The 23,234-nt window shown below is 49.7% G+C and overlaps 1 protein-coding gene across 5 annotated transcripts in view; it reads left to right on the plus strand.

Moving 5' to 3' along the window:
* KDM4B (lysine demethylase 4B) overlaps window positions 1-23,234 on the plus strand; it is a 169,365-nt gene that overhangs the window by 107,303 nt on the left and 38,828 nt on the right. For all 5 annotated transcript variants that reach the window (XM_066344809.1, XM_066344812.1, XM_066344813.1 and 2 more), the window contains exon 9: window positions 1,408-1,545. In XM_066344809.1, the coding sequence (XP_066200906.1) occupies window positions 1,408-1,545 (138 nt within the window). The remainder of the gene's footprint in view (window positions 1-1,407; window positions 1,546-23,234) is intronic.

The raw sequence follows: 23,234 nt of genomic DNA on the forward strand, positions 1-23,234 counted from the left end.
GGATTATTGCTGACACATTAAAGAAAATCAGACAATAACAGGAAAAGCTATAACTTAAATAGCTGAGTCTCCTAACCATTCTCAAATTCCATAGTTGCTGTAACTGGCAGCTTAGGAAGACCATGATAAGACTTCTCTTCTACCTCAATTTTAGCTGAGTGGCAGACCAAGCACCTAGAGCAGTGGTAGTCAACCTGGTCCCTACTGCCCACTAGTGGGCATTCCAGTTTTCATGGTGGGTGGTAGTGGAGCAACCAAAGTGTAAGTAAAAAGATAGATTTAACTATAGTAAGTTGTTTTATAAAGATTTATTCTGCCAAACTTAGCGATAATCCGACATAAAGTACTTGGTAAGTAATTATTATTATATGCTTTAACTTGCTGTAACTCTGCTTTATAAATTTTATATAGTAAAGTTACTTCCCTACTTTATAAATCACCATTACTGTGGAACCGGTGGGCAGTTAGAAAATTTTACTACTAACAGAGATACAAACATGGGTGGTAGGTATAAAAAGGTTGAGTACCCCTGACCTAGAGAGAACTAGGAGCAGCCACACTATCCCACATTCCTTAGCCCCCAAGCCGCAAAGTACAGGACCACCTGCCATAGTCTCCTCACTCCACTGCCTTTTCAGAACTTTACCTTCTTGCTCCCCTGTAGCAGAACTAACTGTTCCCTTCTTTGGGAACCAGGGGCATACACCTTTAATATATTGTAAAAATCATTCTAGCTGCATAACTCTTCTTACAAAAAGGTCCCCTACTTTTGACCTTAATTGTCCCATAATTACTCCCAACTATACTCTCCCCCAAAACTTTCTTTACTCACTGTGCACACTTGGGGAGTAACGTCACCTGCCTTTACCTGCCTTTAGTTTAGTTTTCTCATACTTGGGCCCCACGTTAGGCGCCACTTGCTATGTACCAGCAGGGCTAGTAATTCTGAGTTCAAGGGAGAATGGTGCAGAATTAAGAAAATAGACTCATCGAGAAAAGAGGATGGTGGGATAGGGAGGCCTCTTCAGTGCTGATGGCAATATCCAAGTGCCAGTAGCCCCCAATTTGCTTTATTATATAGTCATATGCAAAGAAGGAAGTCTTTGATACAAAGTCACACATCTGAGGCAAAAACAGGAACTTTCTTAAGGCATAAACAAGAACCCCCCCACCATGCATAAGTAAAATCAACCAACATCAGAACAAAGGGTGAGAGGAAGGGCATGTAAATTGCTTCCAGCAACTTAAGCAAGCAAGTGAAGTGAGTGCAAATACTCAGCTTCATAGCCAATATGGAGGTGGGGGAGGGAGAACTTAGCCTTTTGCTAACCTTCGAATTTACAAAGGCTTTTTGCCACTTGCAGTCTACCACACAGCACCCTCATTGATCAGACTCCTCTTCCTCAGATTACGCAAGAGGCTGGGGAGTTCATGATCACCTTTCCCTACGGCTACCATGCTGGCTTCAATCACGGATTCAACTGTGCTGAATCGACCAATTTTGCCACCCTGCGGTGGATTGATTACGGCAAGGTGGCAACTCAGGTAAGTGTCCTCACTGTGAAAAACTCTAAAAAGGGAGCCAATCCCTCCCAGCTGGCTTTCACCCATGACCGTGCAGCAGCTGGGAGCCTGAACTTTCCATTAAGGTCTGTTCTGGGATCCTCAGTAAACTTGTCCCTAGAAAATTTTCAACTGGAGGAATGGGGACAAGTCATAAGTAGGATGGGTGGATGTGTAGCAAATAGTGTCTGGGCAGACCTGGGGTCGGGGGGCTCTCTGTCTCCTAGCAGAACCCCCATGTGGCAGACCCCACACCCTCTGGGCCTGGGGGCTGCCTGCTGCATCACTGTCCCTGGAGGATATTGAAAGGGGAAGAGACTCCATTTAAAAAAAATTTTATTTATTGATTTTAGTGAGAAAGGAAGGGAGAGAGATAGAGAAACAGGAACATCAGTCTCTTCCTATATATGCCCTGACCAGGGATCGAACTGGCAATCTCTGTGCTTTGGAGCAATGCGTTAACCAATCAAGCTTCTGGCCAGGGATACTTTAAAAAAAAATTTTTTTTAAATAAATTAGGCCCTGTCTGGTTTGTTCAGTGGTTACAGTATTGGCCAGGTGTGTGGACATCCCAGGTTCAATCCCCTGTCAGGGCACACATGAGAAGCTATCATCTGCTTCTCTTCCCCTCCCTATCCCGCTTCTCTCTCTCTCCCCCTCTTGAAGCCAGTGGCTCATTTGGTTCGAGTGTGGGCCCCTGGCGCTGAGGATAGCTTAGTTGGTCCAAGAGTCAGCCTCAGATGCTGAGGATAGCTCTGTTGATTGGAGCATTGGTCCCAGATGGGGGTTGCCAGTTGGATCCCAGTTGGGGTGCAGGTGGGAGTCTGTCTCTCTATCTCCCCTCCTCTCAAAAAAAATGATTTTACTTACTACTGATTTAAGAGAGAGGAGAGGGAGAGAGAAAGAGGGATAGGAATGGGAAGCAACAACTCACAGTAGTTGCTTCTTGTATGTGCCTTGACCTGGCAAGCCCAGGGATTTGAATTGCGCAACCTCACAATGTTCTATCCACTGCACCACCACAGGTCAGGTATCCTTTTTTCTCCCCCTATTCTCCAGGGCCCAAAGGTATAACATTCTGCGTGTTTGTTCTCAAATTCCCTTAGCTCTGAGTGCACTTGTCTTTGTGGTTTTGATTGATAGCTGGAGGGCACTGTGTCAAGTCCACAGAGCCCTTGGGTGTGGGTCTGGGTCATGCCTGACTATCTCCTTCTTCTTGTTTGTCTCCCCCTGGAGGTTTGAGGTGGCTTTGGAGGTCCATGTGACAGGATATAAACAGGGCTCATGAACTGTGGGCCTACCCAGTCAAGTGGGGGATGATAGAACCTTGGAGAGAGAAGTAGGAAAGAGGACTGTTGGGCTGGCAGCAGGCCCAGGCCCAGCCCTTTCCCAGCTGCTGGTATCAGGGGCCTTTTCCCCGGATTGTCATTGCAGCCATTGATGCCTGTCTGGCCCACCACAGAGGATAATAGCAGGCTTCTTCCATCAGGCTGGGCTCAGGCTGATCTGCCTTGGCTCACAGGTTTCAGCCCCTTTTGGCCTTCTCTCTCCATGGCAAAGACAAACCCAGCCACTTGTGGGTGTATCACTCTGGTGCTGGGGCACATGGGAGCAGTAGAAGCCCCTCCAGCTGGACTTGTACAGGATGAAAACAGGGTGTTTCCTGCCAGCCTCCCATATTGGCACCTCGGGTTTCTCTACAGAATCACTTAGTTGTTCCCAGTCAGGACAAATGATGGGTTCTATGTGGAGGAAGTATGCCTGGAACACAGACCCTGACTCGTATAGTAGTTTCTAGACGTCAGACCTTTACAAAGAGGGTCTAAGCTGTGGTGTTCACTGCAGTGGCCACTGACCATACACGGGTGTTGTGGCTTTGAGATGTGGCTCAATTGCATGGAGTTGAGCCGTGAGTGTAACATGCATGGTATCGAAGACTCTGTGTATAACAGAACAGGAAATATCTCACCAAAAGTCTGTTTATATTGGTTATGTAGACTGATATTTTTGCATAGATTGGGTTATACAAAATATATCATTAAAGTGAACATCACCTGTTACTTTTCACTTTTTGAATGTGGCGACCAGAAACAATAATAGGAAGGCAGTTTGCATTATATTTCTATTGGGCAGTGCTGTTCTAGACAAATTGGCTAGCCTTTATTTTTCTAATGATATTTTTCTCTAGCTTTGCTTTTTCTGCAGAGTTAGAAAAGGAAATGGGCTTTGTAGCAAGGAAGATGGGGGAGACGTTTCCAGGATTTTAAAGCATTGGGCTTTTTATACTTAATTCAGAAAATAGTGGTAGGGGCTCTTGCCGGTTGGCTCAGCAGTAGAGCGTCGGCCCAGCGTATGGAAGTCTCCAGTTTTTTTTGGTTTGTTTTTTTTTTGTTTTTTTTTAGTGAGAGTAGGAGAGGCAGAGACAGACTTCCACATGCGCCCTGACCAGGCTCCATCGAGCAAGCCCACTAGGGGGTGATGCTCTGTCCATTTTGGGACCTTGCTCCATTGCAACCAGAGCCATTTTATAGCAAAATCTGAGGTAGGCCATGGAGCCATCCTCAGTACCCGGGGCCAACATGCTTGAACCATTTGAGCCATGTCTGCTGGAGAAGTGAGAGAGAGAGAGAGAAGCAAGGGTGGTGGTGGAGAAGAAGCAGATGGTCACTTCTCCTGTGTGCCCTGACCGAGAATCCAACCTGGGACTTCCGGCCCTAGTGATAGAGCATTGGCCCTGTGTGTGGAAGTACCAGGAATCCAACCTGGGACTTCCAGCCCTAGTGATAGAGCATTGGCCCTGTGTGTGGAAGTCCCACGTTGGATTCCCAGTCAGGGCACAGAGCAGTGGCCCCAGATAGGCAGAGCATCGCCCTACAGGGGAGCTTGCCAGGTGGATCCTGGTTAGGGCACATGCAGGAGCCTCTCTGCCTCCCTGCCTCCCCACTCTCAATTAAAAAAAGAAAAGAAAATCGTGGTGGGCTGTCACAGGTGGACATTGCTAAAAGAGGAGACATGTGACCATCAGGATTTGCCTGTTTGATCTAAAGGAGTAACTACCCGGGGAATGTGGTTTTGTTGTTTGCATTATGTGGGGGCACCGTGGATGGTAAGACTCAAGGCAGAGAGAATCCTCTTGACCTGTGTGTCCCGTGACCACCTGTGAGACACTGCAATGGAGCCATGAACCCAGGGCCATGCTTGTCTTGGAGAGGCTGTCAGAGCCAAAATTGAGCGGGGCCGGTGGGGACTGCCCAAATATTAAAAGCTGTTTTGGGTTCAGCCATGTGTTCACAAATAAGTGACATTTGGGAAGTACAACCTTAGATTGGGCCTCCATGTATACATTCCCAGGCAACGTAGTGTGAAATTACTGAACAAGTGGTGCATGGTGCTTGGAGCAAGCTGGGGTTCAAGGTAGATGTCTGGGCACCACGCGGTGCTCCCTTGAAGAGCTGGCCCAGCTACCCAGGTCCCTGCAGCAAGAAGGCAAAGGGTTTAGCCAGGGAATGATCTCTGGCTACCAGGTGTCCTTGTGTGGCAATCCTGGATGTCACCCCTCAGGCTTTAGGGTGCTGAAATGGGGCAGCAGTTCCTGACTCTTGCAAGTTCTGCTGCCCCTATAACTAGTCCTGGCTGCAAAGTCCACCCTGGTACCTGGCCTTCTTGGTAATAAACTGAGGCATGTCAGAGGCAGGACTGGGCAGAAGCAGGGCTGTTATTCAGATTAGATGGCACTCAGGGACCTGCAGGTCCTTAACCAGACTTCAGGAAACAGGGAGGATCCCATGACCCTTTTTCTGTGAGCCAGCATGGGCTGCCTCACTCCATCTGCGTTTTTGTTTTTGTTTTTTGTTTGTTTGTTTTACAGAGACAGAGTCAGAGAGAGGGATAGATAGGGACAGACAGACCAGGAGCGGAGAGAGATGAGAAGCATCAATCATCAGTTTTTCGTTGCGACACCTTAGTTCATTGATTGCTTTCTCATATGTGCCATGACCAGGGGGTTACAGCAGACTGAGTAATCCTTTGCTCGAGCCAGCGACCTTGGGTCCAAGCTGGTGAGCTTTGCTCAAACCAGATGAGCCTGCGCTCAAGCTGGCAACCTTGGGGTCTCGAACCTGGGTTCTCCGCACCCCAGTCCAACACTCTATCCACTGCGCCACCACCTGGTCAGGCTCCATCTGCGTTTTGAGCCAGTTCTTTCTAGCACCTTGATCAAAACATAATTCTGGGGAGAATTTCTACTTCCCAGAGTTAGGAACTATTTTACTTGTTGGTTTGTTACCTTATTCAAACTCCCACTCTCCACTGTCCCTTTTCTGTTATTCTATCTTATCATCAAAAGCCAGACTCTCACACTTGGCCAGTGTAAGGCCAGTAGTCAGAGCTGTCGTGGCCATTCACATGCCAGGTTCCCATTGAATTTGGATAGACGGTAAAGAAACAGTGGAGCGAAAAAATGGTGGGCCATTCCTTTATTAAAGTCTCACACCTGCCGATGAGCAAACGCACAGGGAAAACACTTCCCTCTTCATTCAGAGTTTACAAAGCCACTGACACATTATCCAGTTCCTCCTAGAATCCAAGGCCTCCGACTCCCAAAGCCCCTCAGCTCTGGTTCCCTATCTGCACACCTTTTCCTCTCTGCACAAACTGGCTTCTTCTTCAACACTCTGCATTCTCTCTGCTCTCACTCTGCAAACATGGCTTCTTTCTGCCTCTTCTCCGTCTCTTCTTTTCAAAACTTTCTGGCTTGAAAACTTCTCCTCCAGCAAACATTAGCAAAACAATGGCCCTTCCCAAGCAGGAAGGTAATTTACAGTTCCATAGACCACATTACCTGGCTCTGCCCAGCCCCCAGTGCAAACTATAAGCGAGCAAACATAAAAATCATATTTTACAAACTTATTTGACCAATAGCCTGTGAGTTTCAGGTATCCCCGTCCAGAGCAGGGTTTGCAGACTGGAAGGCTATTTTTGTATGGTCTGCAAACTGAGAATGATTTTTAGATTTTTAAAGTGTTAGGGGGAAAATCAAAAGAACATGCCACACAGCAATTTGATGAAACTGAAGTTACACCTTCATAAATAACTTTTGATGGGTGCCCAGCCTCCTCTGTATGTTGGCCTTTTGTCTGTGGCTGCTTTCACTTGCAGCAGTGGAGTTAAGTGTTGTAACAGTGTAAGGCCAGTAGCCACAGCCACCATCACAGCCGCCTGGCCTGTGCAGGTTCGCATTTGAATTCCGAAAGACGGTAATGGAACAGTGGAGCCAAGAACTGGTGGGTATTTACCTTTAATCCTAGCTCGCACCCGGCAGGCGAGGAATACACACAGTGGGAAAACATTTCCCTTTCCATTTCAGGGCTCCCAAAGTCACTGACTTATCTGAGTATTCCTAGAATCAAAGGTTTCTACCTCACCAGCCTTATTCACCTCTGTTACCCATCTCCATTCTGCGCAAACTTTGCACAAACTGGCTTCTCCTTCAGTACTCTGCCATCTTGGCTGCCTCTTCTTGCAATGCGAATTTCAGGAACCAAGAGAGAAAGCCCCTGGTCTCCCTTATTTTATAGTGTAGAAATTAAAGCCTTTAAGCCAGTATACAAATAAGGAAGTCTCTGATACAAAGCCACTTATCTGAGGCATAAATGGGATTCCTCATAAGAGGGATTCCTCATAAGAGTGCACCACCACACATCATGCAACAGTCAAGGGTGTAGGGAAAAAGCTTAGCGATGAGAAGATCTTAGTATTAAAAGGGTGGGAAAGGCTTAATCTTAAAACTAAGCCTTAGGCTATAAGGACCCTGCCTGCTTACAGCCTGTCCCCCCCACCCAATGCAAACTATAAGCGAGCAAACATATACATCATATTTGCAAACTTATTTGACCCACAAACAGAGACTGTCTGGCTTGCAAAGCTGAAAATATTTGCCACTTGGTGTGGGCCTCTTCTGCCAGCCTTGGCTCCAGCCAGTTAGGGCTGAATAGTCAACTGCCATGGGAGGTTCTGGATGAGTCTGAGAAGGTGCCAGTAGCTGTAGCCACCCAGCAGGATATACCAAATGCCAGTGTCACAGCCACCATCTACAGAGCATCACCACCCAGCCTCCTGACTGCAGGGTGGAGGGCTCCCAGGTTCCTCCTAGCCATAAAATCCTGGAGAAAAGAGCTCACAGCCTGTGCCAGAGCCCCTCTGAGGGCACTCCTCCAGGCCGCATTCACAGCCAGTGCTGCTGCTGTCTGGGCTGTGCTGTCTCTTCACCCTCTCTACAGCGCACACACAACACTGCCTGGCTATGCGTTTCTGTCCCAGATGGTTTCCTTTCTGAGCCACTTTGCCAGCATTAACCCTCATTATCCATTTATGCGTGGGAGGAAAATGTATGGCTACCTGTACCTGCCCAGCCACCCTGCAGTGAGGGGATACCCATTGTGTCCCCATCTCAGGGCACCTGGGTACATTGGGCCTGCCCTGCTCATGGCCTGAGATCTTTGGGCCACTCTGAGCTTTTCTGTCTGTAAAAGGAGGGCACCCTTTCTTGGAGATATCCCAACATGAAAAGGGAAAAGGTATGCAGGAGCATTGTGTATGGGATTCTGTGCTCAACAAGTGTCCCCAGTCCCTCAGACTCTGGCTCATTGGTTCAATCTAGGGTCCCTCCTCACCACTATGGACATTCAGGACCTTCCTGGGTACCGTGGGGGGTTGAGCAGCACCCCTAGCCCCCATCCATGTGCTGTCAGGAACACCCCAAGTCATGACAATCATAGGTATGCTCAGACTTAGCCTGATATCCCCTAGGGGCAAGATCAGCCCCTGTTGAGACCCCGTATCTAGCTGGACTTCCAGGTCTCCTCTTTTTCTGTTTAGGCAGTGGTGGTAGTCCGGTGGTATTTGTGGGCCCTCTGACACTGAGGTGTCATAAGCTCAGTGTAGTTTCTTTTCAGACTCCTGCTAATGAGGACATCTCCCAGGGCATCATGTTTGGGGCTGTGAGCCCCCTTTTCCGACTGAAAGGCACATCTTTCCTGTTTCCCAGCCATGGGGGTTGAGATTCCTTAAGCAGGACAGATATCAGATACTGCCAGAGATGTGAAACCTCACTTAATAGGCCAGCCCTCCTCATGGGAGCAGGGTGAGACACACACACACACACACACACACACACACACACACACACCCCACCCCCGTTTCCAGTGGCTGTGGATTTCTGTTTCAGTTTCATTAGTCTCACTGCTTCTCTTCTGCAGAGAGGAGGCTGGGCAACAGGAAGAGTTGTGGGGAGAAGCAAGGACTCCACAGAGCATCACTTTGCCTTCTCCCTAGGAGCTGTTCCCTTTGAGGAACTAGGTGTTAGAGCAAGTGGCTTTCCCCAATCTGGAATTCTAAAGTTTTTTTTTAACCTGCAACTCACCTACCCCCACCTGTGAATGGGCAACATCCACCCCAAGAGCCCACTGGAAGAGCAGGGAGCAGCAAGCAGACATTTAATTTCCTCTGGATGGAGGTTCCTTCAGCTAAATGCACTCAAACCCAATGCCCTGCAAAAACCCACCCTAATCAAAGAGTGAGCGCTCTTACAGTTTCTGGACCACAAATTCCCATCACTGCTGCACTTCCCAGGCTGTGGTGGTGCATGGCTGGTGCTAGGCCTCCACCTGGAAATTGATGGAGCGAAATTGCCCCGCCCAATGTCCCACCATCACTAGTAGCAGATAGCAAGGGCTTCTACATATTGACTCAGGCCAAGCTGCTGGGTAGTAGAGGGGAGCTTGGGACCCCAGAGGACGACAGCACCGCCGCCAACAATGATGTCCACAATGACAAGGAGGAGGAGGAGGGAGAGAAGGAGCAGGGGATTGCCGAGTGATTTTTACAGCTTCAAGGAGTGGGTGGGGAACATCCGGCCAGCTTCATCCATCAGCTAGCTATGGGAACCTTGAAATGAAGAATACCCATTGTGGAAAATTAGAGAATAAGGCAAGTATAGAAAGAAGGGAAAACAGACCTTCCATTTCTGCCACCCACTGGACCATGAAAAGAAGTGAAGCTCTAACACATGTTACAACTTGGATGAACCTTGAACACATGATGCTCAGTGAGAGAAGCCAGACACAAAAGGCCCCAGAGTGTGTCATTCTGTTTATGTGAAATGTCCAGAACAGGCACATCCACCCCTGAATTGTATACTTACATAGGTGGATTATGGAGCGTTGAATTATATCAATAAAGCTGTTAAGAAAATTCTACCACCCAGATTAGTTCTTACCATACTGAGATAAAGCTGTTGGTTTTTTAAAAATTTTATCACCCAGAATAGTTTTTATCAGATTGAGAAAGATAATCTAATATAAAACATGGGCAAATCATTCTGAAGCAGCTCAAAAGATCAGTATACAGGGTATGGGCAGGTCTACGAGTGGATGCCTGTGCACATCGATCAAACTGTCCTGTAGTCCACAAACACTCCAGTGTATGTTATGGAGGAGGCAGACTAAACAGCATTTCTTTTTACCTATGCTACTGGGAAAAGCATTTGGAAGCGGGAGGCCCTGGGGGCTGTGGATGTGGAGCCCTGATCCCTTGGTGGACTGCTGGTGGATCCTAAGGGGCAACCTCTACAGGGCGTCAGCCTTCAGTTGTATGTGTGTCTCCTCTGATGGAGCAGTTTTCCTTTGACCTTGTGAGGACCAGAGAGAGGGAAAGAGACTTTGCTAAGGTGACAGCTGCAAGATGGCCAGACCCTGAATGCCGTTGACCTTTCTCTGCCTTCCTCACCCCACTTGGAGGCCCTGAGTGTCCCCCAAGCCTGCAGTCTCCTCCTGGTGGGTGTCTGGTGCTCAATTGGGGTATCTGGAGCAGCCTCTGGTGGGTGGGGTGCTGCTTGATTCAGAGAATGATTGCTGGTATCTTCTCAGATGCCCAGCTTTTGCAGTGAATTACCAACAGGGAGATCAAAGGGATGCTCCAGTCTCACTCAGGGAAAATAAACTGTACACATACTGGCCTTTTTAGGTCTGAACTCACATTAGTCGTACAAGTCTGCCTGCCACTTGGATTAGCTTAGCATGGCCCTAGCTGCTTTCTAGGTGGGTAGTGCCAGGCAAAGCCTGACAAGGCCTCTCTACTTCATCACGTGCTTGATGGCTATGCCAAAGGACTTGACTGCAGGTTTAAACAAAGTGGAAGAGATTTAAAACCCGGTACGCAAGGCCTGCACTTAACTGGTTTTCCACCAGCTGTCTGGGCACTGCCTGCTGAGCGCTCAGCTTCCCTGGAAACATGAACTCCCCCCCCAGAGGCATCAGCAGGGAGGGTTTCTACTCAGTATGGAGGAGGGGAGAGGCTTCTGGAATTGGCTTTCACTCCACTCCCACATTATGAACCAAATTGTTTCTGCTGCCTTCAAGAATGAGTGCTGCCTGCTCCAGGCTGTTAACCTGAAGCCCAAAGGGAGGTAGTAGAAGGTGAAGTGTGTGTGTGTGTGTGGGGGGGCAAATGAGGCTGGAATAGGCCCATACCCTGAGCCTTCTCCGGCATCCAAGGTGCCTGCCTTGCCTGTCTGCACTTCTGTGCCTCCCAACTCTGATTTATGGGTTGGGCAGCCCAGTGCCTGAGGTTCTCAGTAAATTGCCCTATGAAATATATTTTCCTTTTGTTCCTTCCCCTGGAGCTTCCTGTCACTGTCCCTGGTGGTTCATTTAAAACTTGTTTCCTTGGAAGCTCAGGGTGTTGTAACAACCACAGTGGTGCAGGGAGGGCCAGAGCTGAGACTGAGGGGACCCCTGAGGCTGGTCTCAGCCCACATTCCCTTCCCTGCTCAGTTTAGTTTGGGGTTAAACTCCATATTCTGGAGCAACTATCGAGAGCAGGCGGAATCCACTGTAGAAGCGTAAATCTCAGGCAGAGTCTCCCCTCAGCACTGTAATATTGGGGGTCCATCATGAACACTCTGGGGTGTTGAGCAGCATTTGTGGTTCCCACTTACTTACTCAGTGCCAGGAGAACCCACAGTGTTCTAGGGCATGTTTCTCAGCCTTTTTTGCATTATTGCTGCTTCTTCACCCAAACCCTTTTACACCATTCTTCCTAATTGCCCCTAGTTTTAATACCATAGACATGCTGTATGTCTCCTTATGTCTCTTTGTATATCTATGCTCTCTACACAAAAGAGTAAGGTTTCTCTCCCCCTAGCAAGGAGCAGTGCTGCCCCCACGTGAGAATGCATAGGAGGACTGGTCTGGGGACTCCTTTATAAAACCCTGCTGGCTCGGTATGGGCAGGACTTGATTGCTTGGTGGGTTCCCTTGAAGCATCTTCTCTCCAGTTCTGGAGTTCCAAGGCCACAGAAGCCTGCTGCCCTGGCCCAGCGCTGGTGGGGCTCAGTGGAGGCCTGTGGTCCCTACCTTTTATTCTCAGCACCTCCCTCACTGTTGCCATGGCCAGGAGGGCTCAGGCCCGGGATCTGCAGGAGGTTCCTGCTACTTCATATGCTCTCTCCTCCAGCACAGCTACACTGTGACAAGCTTTGCATTTGTCTAGGGAGGAACACGTTGCAAAGAATCACAAGTGTAATTGCAGCGCCCTCCCTTCTGAATATACCAGCCTCTGTCTAGAGTTATGTGCTTCCTTGGCTTCTGTTAATGCTGTTCACGGTGGTTTGAGTGCATCCTAAAGGGCATTAGCACCTGTCTGTGGTTCCTTGAGAGCTGGATGCTCAGTGCTGTGACAGGCCTCTGCTCTGCTCTTTGCCCTCCCGGGAACTTTACAGCTCTCTTGTGGTGGGTGATAGACAAATGTCCCAACCTCCTGTTGGCCCCAATTCCTTTTTTCTTCTTCTAACACCTGTCCCTGTGTCTGGTTTTTTGTTGTTATTGTTTTTTCAGAGACAGAGAGGGATAGGGAAAGACAGGATAGGGAGAGAGATGAGAAGCATCAATCATTAGTTTTTCGTTGCGACACCTTAGTTGTTCATTGATTGCTTTCTCATATGTGCCTTGACTGTCTCCGAGTAACCCCTTGCTCGAGCCAGCAACCTTGGGTCCAAGCTGGTGAGCCTTGCTCAAGTAAGATGAGCCTACGCTCAAGCTGGCTACCTCAGGGGTCTTGAACCTGGGTCCTCCACATCCCAGTCCGACGCTGTATCCACTGTGCCACCGCCTGGTCAGGCCCTGTGTCTGGTATTATCCCCAGGTTGCAGACAGCTTTGTTCCAACTTCCGTTTGCTTAGAGGGAGGGCTTAAGAAATCCATGTTTGTTCTCATACCTAAGTCTCTCTGGGAATGGGGGCTTCCAGGCTTCATGTGCGGTGCCACCTACTTGTCCTGTATGCCACTTTCCCATCTCCCCTGGTGGGTTCCTGGGTGCTGGGTGCCAGCATGGCAGGTGCATGGCCATGTAGCGCTAGAAGAATGCTGGCTGGTATGCAGCTTACTTATGTCAGTGGGCCTCCCACTCCTCATCATCATGGCTTGACTGCTTTTCCTGGTAGAACTGGGAGCCTGAGGTTTAAATCTGCAGACAAGTTCTCTCTATCTTGGCACTGCTGACATTGGGGTCACTTTGTGGGGAGGTCCTGGGCACTGTGGGGTGTTGAGCAGCATCGCTCGTCCCCACCCACTTGATGCCAGGAGCATCCCTAGTCATGACGACCACAGATGTCCCAGACATTGCCTGTTGTCCCCTGGGGGGACAAGTGAGACCCCATGTGTTAGGGAGGCTCCTCAGTGGGTAAGTTCCTCGTTCCTCATCCTCCTTTTTGCTGTCCAGGCCTCTGTTGATGCTGCTAGCTGGTGAGCTCTGGCTCACCAAAGGGAGGAAGGAGGCCTTTTCTAGATGAGGGTATGGTCTGGGTGGAGGGCTTTCATGAGCAAATTGGGGATGTTCCCCACTCTGTACTGCCTCTTGCACCTGCCACCACCCCCACCCATGTTCCATGGGCTGTCCTGCTGTCCTGCTGGGGACAGAGTTTGTTTCTTGGCTGAAGTAAATGCTGTGCAGTGGGTGAGGTTTGTTACAAATTCATGCTGGCTGGTTCCTCTCATGGTGGCAGCCATGGAGCCTGGAGGAGAAGGGAGAGGGGGCCTCACTGAGCAGGAGAAAGGAGAGGCCAGAGATGAAGAGAGGTTGAGGGCTGGTCTTGTGGCAGTGGGACCTAGTTCTGTCCTCAGAGCAATCAGGTGCTGTTGGAAGTGGTATGGGAACATCCTTGGGAAGTGCCTTGCTCAGAGCACCCTGAATTTATTATTATTGTGATTGTTGCTGTCATCTGTGCAGGAGGGGTAGGAGGGTGGTCACAGATTGGCAGAAGGACCTTCTTGGCTGTCCAGCTGAGTCACATCCCCTCAGGACAGCCTAGGAGGAGGAAGGGGACTGGTCTTAAAGAACCAAGGTCATGCCTGTGTGACACATGGATAAAGCTTCCTTTATGTAGAAAGGGAAAGAGAGTGCCATTGGGGTTCTGGCCTCCTGCAGGGGCAGTGTCTTGCCAAGTGAAGGTCCTCAAGATCTGTCTGGTCCCTAGCTGTTGGGACTGGCTGGCTGGCTGGAGGGAGTGGTGGGAAGCAGGCCCTGGGGCCAGGGACCAATGGAGCCCCTGCTGGCACCTAATTGTTTTGTTTATGAAGTGTTTCTGAGAGCTTCCAGTGGATTTCCTAACGAACTGGTTTGTTGTGGCATCTAGCTGCAGTGCTGGTAATTACATCAGAAACAGGGGGCCTGTGTCTGTGAGCCCTCAGAGCAGATGCCACCTTCTTGGCTGGATTTCTGCCCTCATCTTTGGGTGGTTAATGATTTGTGGGCTGAAGTGCCAGTTATACCCCCTCCCAACCTTCACCCCGATTGTTCCACAAGAAACATGTTTGGCACCCTCTCAGTAGTCGTTGTGCAAGTCATTGCTCAGCTGCTAGGAGACATGGAGTGAGACTGATGAGGTACAGAGGAGGAGATGGATAAGGGACAAGGATGCGGGAAAGATTTCTGACCCTATAGAAACTGTGATGAGCAAAAGGAATGATTGGGCTGGGCAGCAACAGCTTGGAAGAGGGGAGGTTCCAGTTGATGCTGTAATGAGACCCTGGTGTGTTTGTGTCCTGGGGCCACTGTCATAAAAGGCTATAAATTAGGGAGCTGGACAGCAGTAGTTTGTCCTCTCCCTGTCTGGGAGGCAGAACTCCGACCAATCTATGAAACAGGGCCATCCTCCCTCCAAAGGCTCCAGGGGAGGGTTTCTCCTTCCTCTCCCAGCTTCTGGGGTTGGCTAGAAATCCTTGGTGTCCACTGGCTTGTAGACACATCTCTGTAATCTCTGCCTCTGCTGTTACATGGCCACCTCTCTGTCTCTCTGTTTCTCTTATGAGAAACACCAGTTATTGGCTTTAGAGCCCACCATTATCCACTCACCTTAACAAATTACATCTGCAAAGACCCTATTTTGAAATCAGGTTGCATTCTGAGGTCCCTGGTAGGCATGAATTTAGGAGTACTTTTCAGCCCTGTACCCCTGGGAGCATGGGAGATGGATGGCAGAGAGCATTCCAGACCAGGAACAGAAAGTACAGTCTCTGCAGGGAAGGAGAGAAAGGAGGTAAGACTGCCTAGATGTGTGTGGGGTGTGGTGGAGAGGAGGACCAGTTAGACCTGTGTTTTAGGACAGGGCCTGGGACTGCAATAGGAGCACATGGAAGATGTGGGGGAGCAAGTGCAGGGCAAGTATCTGGTTGCACAGGGGGGCCACTTAGTAAGCAGAGAGAAGGAAGAAGCCACTGGCTGTGTGTGCAGCCATTTAATTGTAAATTAATTAAAATGAAGTAAAATTAAACATTCTGGGCCTTTGTTGCAACTGCAAGTTCTAGTTAAGAGCCATGCAAGCTAGTGGTGAACTCATCAAACAGCACAGATACAGGACATTTCCCGTTCTCATGGTCAGTTCAGCTAGGAAATCCCAAGTAGAGCAATGAATGGTCATGGGGTCTAGATGTATGGTCCTGCAGGCAACAGCTGGGAGACAGGCCCACTCCTAGCCCATCCTCCTCTCCTCACAGCCCCCCACCTGTGGGGTTTGCTGTTCCTGAGGCCCTCAGCCCCATGCACAGCATGGCAGTCTCAGAGACTAGTGAACCGTCTGGGCCCCATGTAGCCCTGCACATCCTGCACATTCTGCCTGGTTCCTCACTTAGGGCCACAGTTGGTGCTGTTGCTTGGCTCAGAAAGTAAGAGGGTCCCTGTAATCAGATGCTGTTTAGGTTGATGATTTCATTGAACCACATTAAATAATTTTCTCTTTCAGCCCATTATTTCCCACTTTGTTATTTTATTTATTTATTTATTTATTGCATTTCTCTGAAGTTGGAAACGGGGAGGCAGTCAGACAAACTCCCGCATGCTCCCGACCGGGATCCACCCAGCATGCCCACCACGGGGTGATGCTCTGCCCATCTGGGTTGTTGCTCTGTTGCAACCAGAGCCATTCTGGCGCCTGAGGCAGAGGCCATAGAGCCATCCTCAGCGTCCAGGCCAGCTTTGCTCCAATGAAGCCTTGGCTGCAGGAGGGGAAGAGAGAGACAGAGAGGAAGGAAAGGGGGAGGGGTGGAGAAGCAGATGGGCGCTTCTCCTGTGTGCCCTGGCCGGGAATCGAACCTGGGACTCCTGCACGCCAGGCAAATGCTCTACCACTGAGCCAACTGGCCAGGGCTTCACTTTGTTATTTTATATGAGGGAACTCTAATGTGTAGTCAGCCTTCTTAAAAGAGGTGGCCTCTGATTACAGCTAAGTGCTGTTTAAAACGGGGGAATTGTGGCAGATAAGATGCCAGGGTGTGAGGCAGCACAGCCTCATTACTTTATACAGGCTCATTCGTTGTTTTCAGGGCTGCCTGCATATCCAGGAGCCTGGGACAGACCACCAAAAGCTTCCAACAAGAAGCACATGGTGTTCCTTTGATTTCTGTCAGTCCTGCTATGACACTTCTTTTTTTAAGTTTTTTTTTGTTTATTCATTTTAGAGAAGAGAGACAGAGAGAGATAGAGAAATAGAGAGAGAGAGAGAGAGAGAGTGTGTGTGTGTGTGTGTGTGGAGAGGAGCAGGAAGCATCAACTCCCATATGTGCCTTGACCGGGCAAGCCCAGGGTTTTGAACCAGTGACCTCAGTGTTCCAGGTCGACGCTTGATCTACTGTGCCACCACAGGTCAGGCAACACTTATGTCTTTTTTTTTTTTTTTTTGTATTTTTCCGAAGCTGGAAACAGGGAGAGACAGTCAGACACTCCCGCATGCGCCCGGATCCACCCGGCACGCCCACCAGGGGCAACGCTCTGCCCACCAGGGGGCGCTGCTCTGCCCCTCCGGGGAGTCGCTCTGTCGCAACCAGAGCCACTCCAGTGCCCGGGGCAGAGGCCAAGGAGCCATCCCCAGCGCCCGGGCCATCCCTGCTCCAACGGAGCCTTGGCTGCGGGAGGGGAAGAGAGAGACAGAGAGGAAGGAGAGGGGGAGGGGTGGAGAAGCAAATGGGCGCCTCTCCTGTGTGCCCCGGCTGGGAATCGAACCCGAGACTTCCGCACGCCAGGCCGACGCTCCACTGCCGAGCCAACTGGCCAAGGCCTACACTTCTGTCTTTAATGACATGACCAGCCATAGGACCCTGGTACCTCAGTGCTGACAAGGATCAAAGTCAGAGAGGAGTAGGGAGTGTGGAGCTGGGCACCTCTGGAGCAAGGTTTGGAGAAGGGCTGGGCATCAGGGGTGAGGGAGGGACATAAGGCGGGGGGCGGGGGCATGGAACCAGGGGATGAGGACTTCTTGCCTGCTGATTGAGATCCACTTGTTGGGTAGCAGCCCATATCAGGCATCCCCAAACTACGGCCCGCGGGCCGCATGAGGCCCCCTGAGGCCATTTATCCGGCCCCCCGCTGCACTTCCGGAAGGGGCACCTCTTTCATTGGTGGTCAGTGAGAGGAGCACTGTATGTGGCGGCCCTCCAACGGTCTGAGGGACAGTGAACTGGCCCTCTGTGTAAAAAGTTTGGGGACCCCTGCTAAGTGGTGGTGAGGTGCTTTGCACACCTCACACCGTGGAAATGTCAAGTAGTAAGATCCTCTGGGTCGTATTGGGCATTCATATTCACCTGTGAAAAGGTTAAATTTATTTTGCTTTCAAGCTGGAAGAGCTGGAGTTGAGGCGGTCAGTCCTCGGTTATAGGCCTGCAGTGGGGTCTCCTCTGGCAGTCAGGGTCTTGTGCTGGTGGCTGATCCCTCGGGGAGGTGCCCTGCCATGTGCCATAAGCATGGAGAGCCCGGGCACCATTGGCCCTCTGAGCCTGCCCTCTACCCTCTGCCCTCTGCAACTGGGACAGCTCCAGCCAAGCGCTGCTAGACCCCACAGGCCACCAGCTCTGAGCCAGATGACATTTCAATTTTTGTTTTTCATGCTTTGGAAAGAAGTCTGTTTGTCTCTGCTTGGAGCCCTGCTCTGATAACCAGTATCAAACCTCCACCCTACCCTGTTTTCTCGTTTTCCTTTAACTTAGCAGCAGGTCCTAGGAGACCCTGCCATGAGTGTCAGGCTATTTGATGTGTCAGTCTTCTGATGCAGGGCGAGGGCCTCATTGCTCTTGGCTCGGGGCTCACATTAGGCCCAGGGCCCTTAGACTTGCTGGTTGTAACTCTTGTCATTTGTCATTTAGAAGTGACAAATGTACGTCTTGTTGAGCCTCTGGCTGGAACTCTCAAGACTCCAGCCTTTTGTATAAGTCTGATGGGTTTGAGCTACTGGGGTCACATAGGCCAGTGCTTATGTGACAGAAAGCTTGGTATTGGGGGTACCCTGTGTGGGGAATGACCTGAGCTCTGGTGGCTGGGGTTCTGCCCTGTGAAGCTCCAGCCACACCAAAGCCTCCCTACCCCCATCTGTCCCCTCCCTTCCTCCTCCCTATTGCCTCTCTTCCCACCTCCTTTCCTCCCCTCCCCTCTCTGCTTGTCCTGTCCCCCCTCTCTCCCCACTTCTTTCCCTGTCTCCCTTTCTTGCTGATCTGGAGTTGGACACATGCATACCTGAGGGACTCTGATGAGTCCTGAGGTTTAGTTATGGGGTGGGCAAGGAGGCAAGAGCAGAGACCTCTTCCAGAGCCTCATCTAGGCAAAAGTGCCAGTAACTGGAGTGGCAGGACGAGAAGAGCACATACTAGGTGCTTCTTCCTGGCAACCAAGGGGAGGGTCAAGTGGACACTAGTGGATGTAGCTCTTCTCTGTACCCACATTCCTGTCTCTCACATGTGTGTATTTCTTCGCAATTCTGCTGTATGCTGCAGGGCAGGGCCCAGTGTTGTGCGGTGAAACTGCATCAATTCAGCCTTATTAGACAGAGGGTATAATCAGACGTGGGTGTTGGGACTCATTTTGAGCTAAAAGTTGGAAACCATTTTGCTCTGGGTTTTTATGGTTTCAATTGCAGAATATAATCTGAGAGCTGTGCCTTTCTTTTTAAACATCTAAAACCTTGGGAAATTAAAGGTCCTTAGCGCTTGCTTCCTCTCTGAGTCAGACTGTTCTTAAGGCTAAGGAGGTTTGAAACAATGCTCTGTTATTGGAGAAGCCATGCCTGTATCTCAGACCTCATCTTAAATGTTCCCCTTAACAACATACAGATGTTAACAGCTTGCAGGTGTAGCATATAGTGAGAAGAGGGATCCCATCCACACCACCACCACAAAAGATAGAACAAGAAGACCTCACCTTGAAGGTTGTCAGTTTTTCACTTTCTGCTGTAGGCCCTGGAGTAATACTTTTCAGTTAAACTGGGGGACCAGAGGCCTGGCCCCTTCATTCCTGAGGTGTCATTTCAAAGACCTTGATCCTGTGTTCTTTTATTTATGAGTGTCTGAGTTTAGTAACACAGAAAACCCTGGGGTAGCCCCAGTCAGAAAATGTGAAATCTGTGGCTTAGGTTAAGAGCTGGCACCTCTGTTAGGAGGGGAAACTATGCCTCCAAACAGTATGGGGCAGGTCCCACTGGGCCCATAGGTGCTGTTTAAGGTGGGGTCTGAGCCCCAGTGTGTTAGAAATACAGCTGGCCCAGGCCCACTGAGGTCCTGTTTTCCTCACCGTGAGTGGCCAGCTGAGATTGCAGGTGGGGGGCATGTGACCTAGAGGTGGAAACTGAGGCCAGGCCTCTGGGCATCAGGCTGTAGGTGCTCCTGGCACAGGGTGAGAGTGGATTCTGGAACCAGGAAGTGGGGAGTGCACAGCTCGCCATGCTCAGTAAAACATGGGACAATAGTAAGTTCCCCATAGATACCCATCTCAGTCAGCACAGGCTACTGTAACAAAGCATTGGAGACTGAGAGGCTTGAACAACAGACATTTATCTCTCACAATTCTGGAGGTTGGAAGTCTGAGATCAGAGTGCCAGGGTCATTGGGTTCTGCTGAGGACTCTTTTCCTGGTTTGCAGATGGCCGACTTCTTGCTATGTCCTCACATGTTGAGGGGTGGTGGACCTGGGAGAGATTTGAGGTCTCTTCTTTTTCTTAAAAGGATATCAGTCCTGTATGGTCGGGACCCCACCCTTATGACTACATTTAACCTTAATTAACTCCTAATGCTCCTGTCTCCAGATACAATCACATTGGGTGAGCTTCAGGGCTTCAACATAGGAATTTGGGGGGACACAATTCAGCCCAGAGCACATATCTGTAATCACTCACACATTTCACTGAAGTTGGCATGTGAGAGCTTCACAACTGAGGTCCTTAGATCTCAAGTTACCCTATAAAAATTATTTTACAACTTAAATCAAAGTTGGACATACTTTCTGTAAAGGACTAGATAGTGACTATTTGGGGATTTGCAGGCCATGCAGTCTCTGTGTGATTGTTCAGCTCTGCCATAGTAACACCTACACAGCAGAGGATAGGGTGATGTAACAAAATATTATTTACAAAAAGAGGTGGCAGGCCAGATTTGCCCCCATAATAATTTACCCAGTCTGACTTAAATCATATACCTGCTCAGTAAAGAGATTTAGAAAAATAAATAAACACAAAGATTTTTTGACTCCACAAACCCAAGAACCATGGTTGGTGTTTGATGAATGTCCTTGTATTTTTCTAAAGATTTTTGCTCTTAATTGGATTTACTATATTCTTGACCTTGCATTTTGTATTTCTTCAGATAACAAATCTGTCCTGAGAACGTTTCTGTTATTTAAATAGTGTTGTCGGGTGGATTTATCATTTATCCAATCTGTCCACAATTGTTGAACAGCATGGTTAGAATTTTTCCTATGCATGAGTGTGCGTGTGTGTATGCTTCTCTCAGTAATGAAGCAGAGAGCTGCTTTGTCTGGATTTCTCACTTCCTTGGGTGAGATCCCTAGGAAGGGGAGGTGAGTGGCATGCTTGCTGAGAGGAGCCACATTCTGCATTTTGTTCAGGGCTTGTCAGAGCTGTGCCTCCATCTCTGTCTGGTTACATCCGGTATCTGCTGTCTCCAACAGCCAGGCCTTGCTAGGGGCAGCATGAGGCGATGGTGGCTAAGCCATCCTGTCCTTCCTCTTCCGGGAAAGTTTGCAGGTGGTGGAGCTGTGCCTTCTCTATGCTGTCACTTGAAACAGCACTTGTTCCTCCTGTATTCAGAGAGTGTCATTGAACACATTCTATTGATTAATTAAACTGGCGCAGGCAGCTAGCTCCTGGAATGGTGGCACTGTCAAGGGCTTTTTGAGATACACTTTGTGGCCTGTTAGGCCTCTCTTGATGTTAGGCACTATTTGAGAGCCAGTTTCTGTTCACGAGTGTTGGGGGTATAGAGAGGGGTGCCCTTCAGCCCCAGCCCAAATGTGCCTCTTCACTCTGCTGGCATCAGTGGTGAATGGAGAAGGGCTATAGGTGCTGGGCCCAGGATCTTGGGATGGGGGTGAGAAGATAGGGGCTGAGCCCTTAGTGGACAGGCCCACCCTGTGGATGAGAGGCCCATCCCAAGGTAGACAGGCAGGCTTGGGGAGGGGACCCATTGATAGTACAGCTTGTCTTGGAACGGACCATCTGTGAGAACAGACCATCAGTAGAACCCAGGCCACACACTCTGCATCCCCTACACTGCACCGTGATTATGCCTCTTTGTGTGTGTGTGTGTGACAGACAGAGAGAGAGACAGAGGGACAGATAGGCAGGAAGGGAGAGAGATGAGAAGCATCAATTTTTCATTGTGGCTCCTTAGTCTCTTTAGTTGTTTATTGATTGCTTTCTCATATGTGCCTTGACCGGGGGGCTACAGGAGAGTGAATGACCCCTTGCTCAAGTCAGTGATCTTGGGCTCAAGCCAGTGACTTTAGGCTCAAGCCAGTGACCTTGGTCTTCAAGCCAGCAATCTTGGGCTCAAGCCAGCGATCATGGGGTCATGTCTATGATCCCACGCTCAAGCCAGCGATCCTGTGCTCAAGCTGGATGAGCCTACGCTCAAGCCAGTGACCTCAGAGTTTTGACCCTGGGTCCTCAGCATCCCAAGTCAACACTATCCAGTGCACCACTACCTGGTCAGGTGGTGCTCAGTTTCTCCATCAGAAACTAAAGACATGGCCAAACTCCTTGGGAAGGTGCATTCTGTCTCTGTCGCAGTGCTGCTGGGGGACTGCCAGGTTGAGGAGCTGGAATGAGAGCAGCAGAAACTGTCAGTTTTAGTCAGTCTAGCAGATCCTTATGAAAACGTGTATCCCAGAAGTTTGGGGAGCCCAACTGACCGAGGGGAGACAATCTAGGGAAAACAATAGTGCAGTTTGTTCTCAGACTCAGTTTCCTCCCTGGGCACGGCTTTGAGGCTGTCCTGAGAACTCCACCACCAGCCTCGAGTCTCCCTCCTGCTCCCACCCCCTTTCCAGGATGGCCTCTGCAGGATGGGGGCACTCCATGCATGCTTCTGGGCCCAGAGTGAAATAGCTGCATGTGATACCCACTATGCACGACCCCAGAAGAGAAGGTGGCCAGGTGGGAGAAGCTGTTGCAGGTCTGGCATGTTCAGCCCTTGAAAGCCCCTAATAAGAAGTTACCGTAGCAACTTCCTTACCCAAATTATCGGCTGAAACACATTGATGGGTCTGCAGTGCCTGCATCACTGGGCTAAGCTGCTCAGTTGCTCAGCCCATGGAGGTAGGTGACTGTGACTGAGTCCTAAGTCCAGTAAGCTGTCACTTCCCTTTCCTAGGACCCAGAGGACCTGCTTTCTTCCTTCTGTTTTCTGACCAGGTGCCCATGCTCCCTAAATCTCCACCCTCAGCCCATGGCAAACCCCATTTCACCCAGAATCTGCACAGAGCTGTGAGAGTGACTGTCCCGAGTAGCTTTGTTCTGGTTGGGGCAGTGGGGACAGGCTGGGCTCTAGGCCATTGGGGCAGTTGGCTCCCTGACTTGTGTCCATGTGATCCCTCTATGGGTGCACACAGGTGCTTTTTTAATTACTTAAAAGCAATTGCAGAGCCGCTCAGTATAAATTCCTTAAACTGCTGTCAGTGGTGATGCAGGTGAGGCCGTGGCTCAGCCAGGATTCTGAAACATAGGCACCATCTGTGGTCTCGCTACTCCACAAATTACACTGCCAACCTTTCTGTGTTGTGCATTTTTCATTAAATGAATTGAGTTTGCTGGGAATCTCTTGGCCATAAATATTTCCTCCCTCTTG

This window comes from Saccopteryx leptura, chromosome 1 (genome assembly GCF_036850995.1).
Source record: "Saccopteryx leptura isolate mSacLep1 chromosome 1, mSacLep1_pri_phased_curated, whole genome shotgun sequence".
NCBI classification, from domain to species: domain Eukaryota; kingdom Metazoa; phylum Chordata; class Mammalia; order Chiroptera; family Emballonuridae; genus Saccopteryx; species Saccopteryx leptura.